At 45.1% G+C, this 11,980-nt stretch overlaps 1 protein-coding gene across 2 annotated transcripts in view; it reads left to right on the plus strand.

Moving 5' to 3' along the window:
* EBPL (emopamil binding protein-like) overlaps positions 1-10,981 on the plus strand; it is a 30,376-nt gene extending 19,395 nt beyond the window's left edge. The window contains exons 2-4 of one of the 2 annotated variants that reach the window (XM_011988779.1): positions 2,097-2,166; positions 8,504-8,642; positions 10,496-10,981. In XM_011988779.1, the coding sequence (XP_011844169.1) occupies positions 2,097-2,166; positions 8,504-8,642; positions 10,496-10,736 (450 nt within the window). In that variant the 3' untranslated portion in view covers positions 10,737-10,981. Of the gene's footprint in view, positions 1-2,096; positions 2,167-8,503; positions 8,643-9,793; positions 9,819-10,495 lie in introns of those variants that run through there. The other variant, XM_011988780.1, reaches the window with a different exon arrangement.
* Positions 10,982-11,980: the final 999 nt, after the last annotated feature.

Below are 11,980 nucleotides of genomic sequence, written 5' to 3' on the forward strand. Positions count from 1 at the left end.
CATGAGTTTGAAACCAGCCTGGCTAACATGGTGAAATCCCATCTGTACCAAAAATGACAAAAATTAGCTGAGTGTAGTGTCACATGCCTGTGGTCCCAGCTACTTGAGAGGCTGAGGCACTGGAATCGCTTGAACCCAGGAGGCGGAGGTTGCAGTGAACCAAGTCCAAGATCACACCACTGCACTCTACCCTGGGCGACAGAGCGAGATTCTGTCTCAAAAAGAAAAAAAAAACCGACTTTTACATATACTCAGATAAACCACATTTACCAATTAAGCGACTTGCAAAGAGTGCCAAAACAAGACAAAATAAACCAACCTCAAAGCCTCTGTTCAGAGATTAAAATCAGTAAAAAGCTGGAAGATTTCATGAGATGGGGAGAAAGGTCTCTTCTGAATCAGAAAAAAAAAGGTAATTATAAACTGTAGAATAAACATAAGAAAGTCATGGCCCAAATATGAAGCAAACTAAAATGTAGCATGATTTTGAGAAATTCATGAAGAAAGGATATTTTGGGCTAGGCGCGGTGGCCAACGCCTGTAATCCCAGCAATTTGGGAGACCGAGGAGGGCAGATCACCTGAGGTCAGGAGTTCGAGACCAGCCTGGCCAACATGGGGAAACCGCATCCTTACTAAAAACACAAAAATTAGCCAGGCATGATTGCGGGCACTTGTAATCTCAGCTACTCAGGAGGCTGAGGTAGGAGAGTTGCTTGAACTCAGGACGTGGAGGTTGCAGTGAGCAGAGATCGCACCACCGCACTCCAGCCTATGCTTCAGAATGAGACTATCTCAGGAAAAAAAAAAAAAAAAAAAGGATTTTTCATTTGTAGCATTATCCTTAAATGACACAGGAGTCAGGATGTGGGATCCCTAAGGAAAGAAATTGTGGCCTATTACAGTGAACGCTGTTTCCATAATCACAACATTGTACTGTTAATTGGCTTTTCAGCTTGTAGAATCCAGTTACAGATAAAACAGGGAAGACAAATATGTTTAGAGAACAAGAAAGGACATGTAATCAGTCTTAACAATGCACAAGCAAACTGGACAGAAATTGAGAGTTGGAAACAGGGTGCGGGGAACCTGGTAGAGGCTGTCATACTCTTACGTGGTTAAGAAGCCCAGAGACTGCACAACATTGATGAGTGAGTGAGCTGAGGTTTTCAGGTTTTAAGTTACAAATTTGGGTAAGTAATAAAATAATACATCAGGAACTCGAAGGACTGGAAACGGGAGGGGAAGGAGTATCTATGAAACAATAGCTTTTCCCACTAGCAGTCGAAGGAAATAGTGTAAGTATATTATGAAATCACTGCGGGAACTGCAAAGAGACGTGATTGAGAGTGGTGACCTCTGGGGAGGCAGGACCCAGTTTTAATGTCATACAAATGATTGTTTTGTTTAAAAGGAATGAGGAAAAAGTTCTATTGACCAGCAGCAAAATGTGTTCAAAGGAGCAACATGACCATTAGATATCCCAGTGGCTTCTAGCTGTTTTGTTTTAGAAATCTTAGGCAAAGAAGCACTTCAGTGATGGGAAAATACTAAGTGTAATTGCAGATATTTTATTACCTGAATGTTAAATGTAGACTGTAACTGTTTTAAATCTTCCTAAACTTGCCCATATATAGGAGAGGGGGGAGGATTGCTCAATGCTGGTATAAACTCGATTGCCTTTCTCTTTAAGATCTTAGATTTTTTTGAGGTAAAAAAAAAAGTGAACTTCTGTGAGGTTCTACTCAAAGACTTAAGATCCCTGGAATAATCTAGAGCTTACTCTATTTAATACAATAAACTCCTATGCAAAAATTTCACTTTTTCCGCAAAAGAACACATCTCTGCTTTTACAATGCCAGTCACTGAAAAGCAACATTAATTGTACATTAGGGTGAGACATACCCATTTCCAAGGTCCGGGTAACCAGGCCCCAGGATCGCATCCCACAAGGTTGTGTGGATGTTTCCAGGCTCTGGCCAGGATGTGAGCCATGGAGAAGGGTGGGGGATGGAGCCAGGCAATGCCATGTGTCTACGGTGCCATCCTGTGGTTGTGATGCTGTATTAGAGCATGTCTTCATTTTCTCCTCTCTAGGAAGGCCCTTTTGTCTACTTGTCTTTAGTAGGAAACGTTGCAAATTCCGATGGCTTGATTGCTTCTTTATGTAAGTAATTAAAAATGTTTGCATTTGAAATGTTGGAGGAGGTTTATTGCAAGTGTGACTGTCAAATAAATGCCTCTATCACATATTGTATGATTTCATTTATATGAAATGTCCAGAAGAGGTGAATCTGTAGAGACATTGTAGATTACTGGTTGCCTGGGAATGAGGGTAGGGGTGGGAGTGTTGGGGGGAAATGAGGAGTGACTGCTAATGGGCACAGGTTTCTTTTTGGGGTAATGAAATGTTCTAAAATTAGATTGTGGTGATTCAAACCTGTGATTATACTAAAACCAATTCTGTAAATAGGTAGATTGTGTGGCATGTGAATTACATCTTAATAAAGCTGTATGTTAAACTATTTGAGCCTGGGCAACACAGCAAGACCCTATCTTTAAAAAAAGATTTTTAAATGAGCCAGGTGTGGTGGTGCATACCTGTAGTCCTAGCTACTCAGGAGGCTGAGGCGGGAGAATCTTTTGAGTCCAGGAGTTCAAGGTTGCATTGAGCCACAGTTGCACCACTGCACTCCAGCCCAGGTGACAGAGGAAGAGTCCATCTCTAAAAAACAATACATAAAATAAAAAATGTTACTAGTGAGTGGCTGGGTGCGGTGGCTCACGCCTGTAAACCCAGCACTTTGGGAGGCCGAGGCAGGCAGATCACAAGGTCAGGAGATGGAGACCATCCTGGCTAACACAGTGAAACCCCATCTTTACTAAAAATACAAAAAATTAGCCAGGCATGGTGGCAGGCACCTGTAGTCCCAGCTACTCGGGAGGCTAAGGCAGGAGAATGGTGTGAACCTGGGAGGCGGAACTTGCAGTGAGCCAAGATCGCACCTCTGCACTCCAGCCTGGGCAATAGAGCAAGACTCCCTTTCAAAAAAAAAAAAATGTTGGTAGTGAGTGCAGATGGAAGAACTCGTAGCATTTAAACTGGGTGCTTTTCCCATACTTTTAATATCAACTTTCTTTTTATTGTACATACTTTTTTGTGGTCTTATAGATCCTTTCCAAAAGTCTTCTTGCTCATTGTCAATTAGCATCGATGTCCTACCATGTACTGTGTCAGTACCGACAGTTATTTTTTTTTTTGCCACTTTATAACACTGCCTTTCTCAGGATAACTGCTTTCAGGTTTTGCTTCTGAAACTTTGCATCATTTCTTTTTTTTTTTTTTTTGAAATGGAGTCTCGCTCTGTCGCCCAGGCTGAAGTGCAGTGGCACGATCTTGGCTCACTGCAAGCTCCACCTCCCGGGTTCATGCCATCATTCTCCTGTCTCAGCCTCCCGAGTAGCTGGGACTACAGGTGCCCGCCACCACGCCCGGCTAATTTTTTGTGTTTTCAGTAGAGACAGGGTTTCACCATGTTAGCCAGGACGGTCTCAATCTCCTGACCTTGTGATCTGCCCGCCTCGGCCTCCCAAAGTGCTGGGATTACAGGTGTGAGACACCGCACCCATCCTGTTTATCTCATTTCTTTTCGTGACTCAGAAATCATTTCCAGCTAGGATCTGTGTGGGGGACTCCTGTTTACCACTAGTGTTAGGAAACATCTAGAGAATTGAGTAGGCTCATTAGTACTTCCCAAAGGAAAAGGTGTCATCTTTGATGCCTCAAGTCCTAGCCAAGGAGTCTGAGTCCCCTTGACCAGAGTTGAGCCATTTCAGATCCAGGGGCCCAGCTGAATGCAGCTATGCACTTTTGATCGGCTGCATTAAACTTTGCTGGAGGATTGCTAGTGAAGCCCAGAGGCTGACAACGCCAGCCTGAGTCATGGCTCCTCCTGCTGAGCATCCTCTTCTCTTTGCCAGATGCTGTGCTGACATCTCCTCCTCTGGCTGTCCTGCCTGACATGAGAGAAAGCAAACAGCCCAGATTTGGCTCAATCCCATGAAATGCGAATGTCTAACACAGGCTTTCTCCATCATCTTCACGTTTACATTACGCACCTTAAAGAAGTGAAAACTAGCTGGGTGCAGTGGCTCGAGCCTGGAGCCCTAGCTACTTGGGAGGCTGAGGCAGGAGGATTATTTGAGCCCAGGAGTTTGAGTTTAGCCAGGGCAACACGGTGATACCCTATTTCTAAAAACCAAACGCAGTAAAAACTCATTTAATGAAGGTGTCCTTTATTTTCATGAAAGTAAAAATCCAGTAGAAAATGTAAAGCAAGTAGTAGTTCCCAGACTCCAAAGTGCCCCAAATCACCTGGGCATCTTACTCAAATGCAGATTCTGATACTGTGTGTCTAGAGCAGGACCTTCTGAGGATGACCTGTGTTCTGACCTTGGCTTCACTGGAATGCAGGGCCGGCCATAAACGTCATGAATACTCGGTGTGTCCTGGTCTCCACTCTCTGGTTGAGGACACAACAATGGCTCTGGTTGAGGAAATCTACCCTGATCCTTAGTTTGCATCTTTTCCCTGTAAACCTCACCTAAGCCCCGTTATCAGTCACAGAATCAATGGAAATGATCACATCATCAGGCTCTCTAATGCTCCTGTTTGCCTTTTAATTGTTTCAGTGTTTAATAAGCAAAGAGATGGTCAAAGTTTAGCAGCAGAGGAGATACCAGGGGGACTGCCACAGGGAGATGCACAGGGACTGGTGGATTCCAGGGCCCCTTACTGTCTGTCCCCTACCTTCCTCTCAGGCATTAACCTTCCCCACCGGCAGCTCTGCTAAACTGTCTGTAGATTCAGACACATTATATTCTCAGCTCAAGGCCTTTTTACATGCTCCTCCCTGAAACACCCTTATTTTTCACTCAGATTTGGAGTCACCTCTTGTGGTATAAGGCCTGAAATTAGGATTCAGTATTATGTCTGCTTTTTTCTTCTTCTTCTTCTTCTTCTCCTTCTTATTTTAAACAGAGTCTCGCTCTGTCTCCCAGGCTGGGGTACAGTGGCTCAATGTCGGCTCACTGCAACCTCTGCCTCCCAGTTCAAGTGATTCTCCTGCCTCAGCCTCCCTAGTAGCTAGAACTACACGTGTGCACCACCATGCCCGGCTAGTTTTTGTATTTTAATAGAGACAGGGTTTCACCTTGTTAGCCAAGCCAGTCTCAACTCCTGACCTCAAGTGATCCACCCACCTCGGCCTCTCAGAATGCCGGGAGTACAGGTGTGAGCCATCCTGCCTGGCCAGGATTCAGTATTATGTCTGTTTTGATATCTGGTGAGATCCAGGGGGGGCCTCAAATGACCAAACTGCAAGTCTCCCTCCCCACTCTGCTTCCACATATAAGGTTCCCTAACCAGATAGCTCCCCCTGTCAAGGGGAGCAGGCGCAGTGCCTGCTTGTCCCCTCAGTAGCAGGCTTCAGTTCCCACCAGTCTGCCCGTAGAATTATCCAAACAAGCCAATCACATCCTTTCTCGGGAACCAGGGCTCAACCCACCCCCTCCTCTTGTTACTGCAAAGCCTGCCTCTGTGGCCCCTGCCCGATCACTGTTCCCAGGTACGACCCCTATGTGGCCCTGCATGGCGAGATGTCCTCCTTCCCTAGGCCATGAGTGTATGTGACTAATAAACCTCCTCCATCTCATCTGCCCAGTGTCGGGTGTTGTGTGTTCGGCCATCACCATGGCCCTCAGGCAGAAGTCCATCCCTCACCAACAGGGAAGAGAGGCAGTGACCAAAACACCTCCTCCAGGAAGTCTTCCCTGATGTTCGTAGTCTGGCTTCAGTGCTACTTCCCTGCCATCGTATTCTCTAGCCACCACTGCCTGGTTTTCAGCCTCACTAAAATGTGGGCCACTAAGGGCCGACATTTGGTCCTACTTGCAGCTGCATTCTTGGGGCCTACCACAGCACTTCCAAATGCTAAAACAAAGACTTGTTGAAGGCTGGGCACGGTGGCCCACGCTTGTAATCCCAGCATTTTGGGAGGCCGAGACAGATGGATCACTTGAGGTTAGGAGTTTGAGACCAGCCTGGCCAACATTGTGAAACCCTGTCTCTACTAAAAATACAAAAATTAGGCCAGGTGCAGTGGCTCAAGCCTGTAATCCCAGCATTTTGGTAGGTAGATCACTTGAGGTCGGGAGTTTGAGACCAGCCTGACCAACATGGTGAAACCCCATCTCTATTGAAAATACAAAATTAGCCAGGCATGGTGGCACGTGCCTGTAATCCTAGCTACTGGGAGGCTGAGGCAGGAGAATCACTTGAACGCAGGAGGTGGAGGTTGCAGCGAGCTGAGATCTGACCATTGCACTCTAGCCTGGGCGACAGAGTGAGACTCCGTCTCGGTCAATCAATATTAGCTGGGTGTGGTGGTGGGTTCCTGTAGTCCCAGCTACTTGGGAGGCTGAGGCTGGAGGATCACTTGAACCTGGGAGGCGGAGGTTGCAGCGAGCCGAGATCGTGCCATTGCACTCCTGGCTAGGCAACAGTGAGACTCCTTTTCAAAAAAAAAAAAAGACTTGGTCAATATCTCTTTTTATTCCTGAAGAACTGACATTTTACTTAAGTGATATTTTATTAGATTTTAAGTGCACTAACTGGTGTATTTCACCTTTTGTATGTATATTTAAATTTAGGGGAGAAACGTTTCAATATGACAGTGCTTTCCAGTTAGTTATTGAAGGGCACAGGAGACTGCAGACGGTTGGCTAAGGACAGGTTGCTGACTCTCGGTGGCCTCTCACAGAACATCCCCTCAGCACGTGCCTTGTGTGTTACTCCATTAAATAGCTAATCCTCTTACTGTCCTTTGTCTTAGGACAGCCTTTCGTTAGAAACCTTTGTCCCAGGCCCCGAGGGATCCTTCCTCTGACCTTTATGAGACAAGAGCTGTGTGCTGCTCAGTAGCAGATCAAGGGCTCCTCTGTGGCCATCACACCTCTTCTGGATAATGCGAGATAGTATTAAAGGGGGAGACAAGGTCATCACTTCCATTTTTTTCACTGTAGTCATTTGAGGTCTTAGGACCAGCATGTATTACTTTTACACATTAAGAAAATAATTAAATAATTTTTAATGGCCTCTACAATACCTGGCCATCATTCCAGCCCTAAAAAGACTCTGAGTCATGGTGTTCCCGAGAAGAAACCATTCTGATAATGGGTCTGGATGGATCTCTAAGAGCACACTGGCTCCCCAAGCAGCACAGCTGAGACTGTGTGAGGGCCATTGTGAGTCCCCTATCCCTGTGGGCGGAGACCCTCTCTGCCCACTCTGATTCATTCTGCAGTCCGGGCTCTCTCCTCCCCCCGCTGCCCGCTGTCCCTTCAGCACCTAGTTTCTCTTCTGTTATTAATAAACGTGTTGTTGTTTTGAGACAGGGTCTAGCTCTTGTTGCCCAGGCTGGAGTGCAGTGGTGCAATCTCAGCTCACTGCAACCTTCGCCTCCCAGGTTCTAGTGATTCTCTTGCCTCAGCCTCCCAAGTAACTGAGACTACTGGCATGTGCCAGCACGCCCAGCTAAATTTTGTATTTTTAGTGGAGACAGGGTTTTACCACATTGGCTGGGCTGGTCCCAAACTCCTGACCTCAAGTGATCCACCCACCTTGGCCTCCCAAAGTGCTGGGATTACAGGTGTGAGCCACTGTGCCTGGCCAACAAACATGGTTTTTTTTGTTTTGTTTTGTTTTGAGACGGAGTCTCGCTCTGTTGCCCAGGCTGGAGTGCAGTGGCGCGATCTTGGCTCACTGCAAGCTCCGCCTCCTTGTTTTACGCCATTCTCCTGTCTCAGCCTCTGGAGTAGCTGGGACTACAGGCGCCCGCCACCACGCCCGGCTAATTTTTTGTATTTTTAGTAGAGACGGTGTTTCACTGTGTTAGTCAGGGTAGTCTTGATCTCCTGACCTCGTGATCTGCCCGCCTCGGCTTCCCAAAGTGCTGGGATTACAGGCATGAGCCACCATACCTGGCCATAAACGTGTCATTTATAAACATGTCCTTCATAGCAAATTTCCCACATCTCCATTATACTTACAGAATTTATATGGAAATTTTGAAGTAAGGAATTACAATGTATTTACCAAGATCATGACTGGAGATTGTCTTTGCAAAATCTGACCATGTTGAATTCTTTTAAAATTCTGCTACTTACATTGAAGAGGGTGGGGCTGAGGAGGGCGCGTATGTGAAAGCATGCTGGAAACTGAATGATTGGACACCTGTAACCGGCTGCTGTTCTTAGTGCTTGTGTCAGGTGGTGAATGCATTTTGGTCCCAGGGCTTCTCCTGCCTTCCGCTAAGGCATCGTGAAGAACGCAGAGAGAGTGGCGATAACTCATTTTATCTCCACCTTAAAGCAAAAAAGGTCATTTCCATGGACTGTCATAAAAACTGTTGCCATTTGAGTAACAACGTGGATTTTGTCTTTAGGGAAAGAATATGGCAAAGCTGATGCAAGATGGGTTTATTTCGATCCAACCATTGTGTCTGTGGAAATTCTGACAGTCGCGCTGGATGGGTCTCTGGCATTGTTCCTCATTTATGCCATAGTCAAAGAAAAACATTACCGGTAGGTGCCCTTCTTCCGTCCTGATGGAAGGAGGGGAAGCATTATGTGTCCCAACACTTAGGTGACCTTTGGAGTAGGTTGTGACCACATGTATTTGTTAGATAAAAGATAGAAGAATAGAGGCCTGGCACGGTGGCTTACACCTGTAATCGCAGCACTTTGAGAGGCTGAGGTGGGAGGATCACCTGATCTCAGGAGTTTGAGACCAGCCTAGGCAACACAGTGAGACCCTGTCTCTACAGGGAATAAAAAATTTAAAAATTAGGCATGGTGGCACGTGCCTGTAGTCCCAGATACTTAGGAAGCAGAGGTAGGAGGATCACCTGAACCTGGGAGGTCAAGGCTGCAGGAAGCCATGATCACGCCACTGCACTCCAACCTGGTTGACATAGTAAGACCCTGTCTCCAAAAAAAAACCAGAATAGAAATGAAAATTATTTGATGTGAGATAAGTGTGATGGTGCTACTAGGATCATTTCAGACTTTTCCGAATCAAAAATATGATAAATATTATTCTAATAACAACCTAGACTCTGTAGAGACAAAAATGGTGCTAACACTCTTGGATGATTTGCCACCAATACTTTAGAGAATAAATTGGTAATACGTCCATCCTTTTTCCCCCCAAATCATTTAAGAAAACTCCTGTCCCACTTGACAAAAAGTAAATTATCTTACATAATTCGGAGTCAGACTTGCAAGATAAATAAGAAATCTTCTCAGAAGCAGATTGTGAAGGGTATGGGGTGGGCAGAGTGCAGAGAGGCCAGGTGCAGTGGCTCATGCCTATAATCCCAGCACTTTGGGAGGCCGAGGCAGACAGATCACGAGATCAGAAGTTCGAGACCAGCCTGGCCAACATGGTGAAACTCCATCTCTACTCAAAATACAAAAATTAGCTAGCCAGGCATGGATGGTGGTGGGCGCCTGTAGCCCTAGCTACTCAGGAGGCTGAGGCAGGAGAATTGCTTGAACCTGGGAGGTGGAGGTTGCAGTGAGCCGTATTGGTTCCACCGCACCCAACCTGGGTGACAGAGTGAGACTCTGTGTCAAAAAAAAAAAAAAAGAAAAGAAAAAAAGATTAAAAAGGTATCCATCCTATCAGACTCTGAGAGACTATAAACTCTCCTCCCTTCCTTTTCTTTCCTTAGGGACAAAGTGGCCTGGGGTGAATAGATTGCTATCCTGAGATGTCAAGTAGGCACAGCTGCATTCAATTTTCCACCATCTTGTAATGAAGAAGTCTTATTTAAAGCTTCCTTCCCCACCCAGTTTTAGAGAGATAGTTGGCAATAAAAATTAAATTTTTCCTTGGTACCTTGACATATTTTTCACTCCATGACTATGGTTGCAAACTTACTACATGTACCCATGTGTTTATTATTTCAAACATTTGTACTATTTGCATTATTGAGCATTTACTTGCCCAGTGCTGGGCTCTTTATCCTCATATCTCATCTAGTCTGCGCTACACTGTTTGAGGAAGGGGTTATTACTCACTCTTCCCTTTTATAATGGCTCTTGGTGAGATTCACAGTCAGGCCTCTGTGCTAAGTCAGGTGTGATCTCACTAAATTTCCCTAAGAATGGGTCAGGATCCCTGAGGGTCCTTACTTAACTCTGAGAATAATCTAGAAAGGGCAGTGTTGCTCCCCTAAGGAAAGAATGAGCGCACTTCATTAATTAGATTGACTTGCCCTCATCAAAATAGCACCACCCAACACCTGAGGCCCAACTTAGGGAGGTTTTCATAGCGAAGACTGTTGATGCTGCCATTACAGACAAGATATCATGACTCTGATGCCAAACTGTGCCAAGCTGGTGGTTCATCCGGGCTTCTTTCTCTCCAACAGGCATTTCCTGCAGATCACCCTGTGCGTGTGCGAGTTGTATGGCTGCTGGATGACCTTCCTCCCAGAGTGGCTCACCAGAAGCCCCAACCTCAACACCAGCAACTGGCTCTACTGTTGGGTTTACCTGGTTTTTTTTAACGGTGTGTGGGTTCTGATCCCAGGACTGCTACTGTGGCAGTCGTGGGTAGAACTCAAGAAAATGCATCAGAAAGAAACCAGTTCAGTGAAAAAGTTTCAGTGAACTTTCAAAACCATAAACACCATTATCTAACTTGATGAGCCAAAATGAATCAAATCTTTTTGTTTGGCCAAAATGTGACACATTCCAGTCTACACTTCGATTTTGTATTGGTGCTCCTGAGCAACCTTTTTCAAATTGGTTTTAAGGTGACCAGTTTTCGTTGTGTTGTTGTTCAATTAAATGGTGATATAGGGAAAAGAGAACAGATTTGAATTTGTAATAATAAAATGTTTAATTATGCATTTTATGGCTCGTATTAATTGTTCCACATTAGTAAAACCAATTATTGTAGAATACTATAGTGTTATATTAATTTTTTATTCCACAGGACATGTTCTTGCATCATCTTTTAATCTTCTCACTAGTCTTTTTTGATTACCAATGTGAAACCAGAAATGAATTGAAAGCTTCTGTTTTTTTATTTATACTATTTAAAATTTGTGAACCCAACAAAACATGAAGATAGGAGCTGGTGAGTGAGCTGACTCCTCCTGAGTAAATGGGTAAGCACTGGGGGCCCACGCAGATAGAGGATTGATTTATGTCTGTCCTTTTTCAAGGAGGAAGATTGAAGATGCCTTGCAGAAATACGTAATACATTATAATGAAAAGTAATCAGGAAATAGGAACACAGGGAAAGTGAGAGTGAGAAATAATAAGATGAACATGACATAAATATGCAAAATGCATGCCCTAACCTTCTACAGAATTGAGAGAAGGAAAGCACCAATTTGGCACTTACCCTCAGCACCAAGAGGGATGTGTGATTACATTGTGTTTCAGAAAACATTTGTCTGGGAGATGAATTAGCAGTTCTGTGGTGGCTGGGGAGCAGGTACTTACATTAACTTGTTCAGCGCTTGCCTTTCTTACTGGACTCTTAAGCTCACAGATCTGATCTCTGCCTTGCCCAGCACATAGACCAGGCCCTTGGTATGTTGTGGCGGATGCTGTACCTCTGATAGCTCAGTCTATGTTCCACTCTCCTTCTAGGTTGGCTTCCTACCCTGCAGAGGCTGCAGGCCCTGGTCCCAGATGCCAGATTGGTTTTACCTTTCAGAAGTACTTGAGAGATTTGGAGGGTGAAAATACAGAGGCCACTTTCTACTGTTTCCTTTCTCTCTCTCTCTTTCTCTGTCTCTCTCTCTCCTGTCTTCTTCCCTCCCTCTCTCTCCCCACCACCCCCACTGTCTCTCCCTCTTTTCTGTTTTGTGCAGACAAGTAAGGTCATGGAAATGTGAGAG

Source organism: Mandrillus leucophaeus, unplaced genomic scaffold (genome assembly GCF_000951045.1).
Source record: "Mandrillus leucophaeus isolate KB7577 unplaced genomic scaffold, Mleu.le_1.0 Scaffold338, whole genome shotgun sequence".
In the NCBI taxonomy this organism is placed as follows: domain Eukaryota; kingdom Metazoa; phylum Chordata; class Mammalia; order Primates; family Cercopithecidae; genus Mandrillus; species Mandrillus leucophaeus.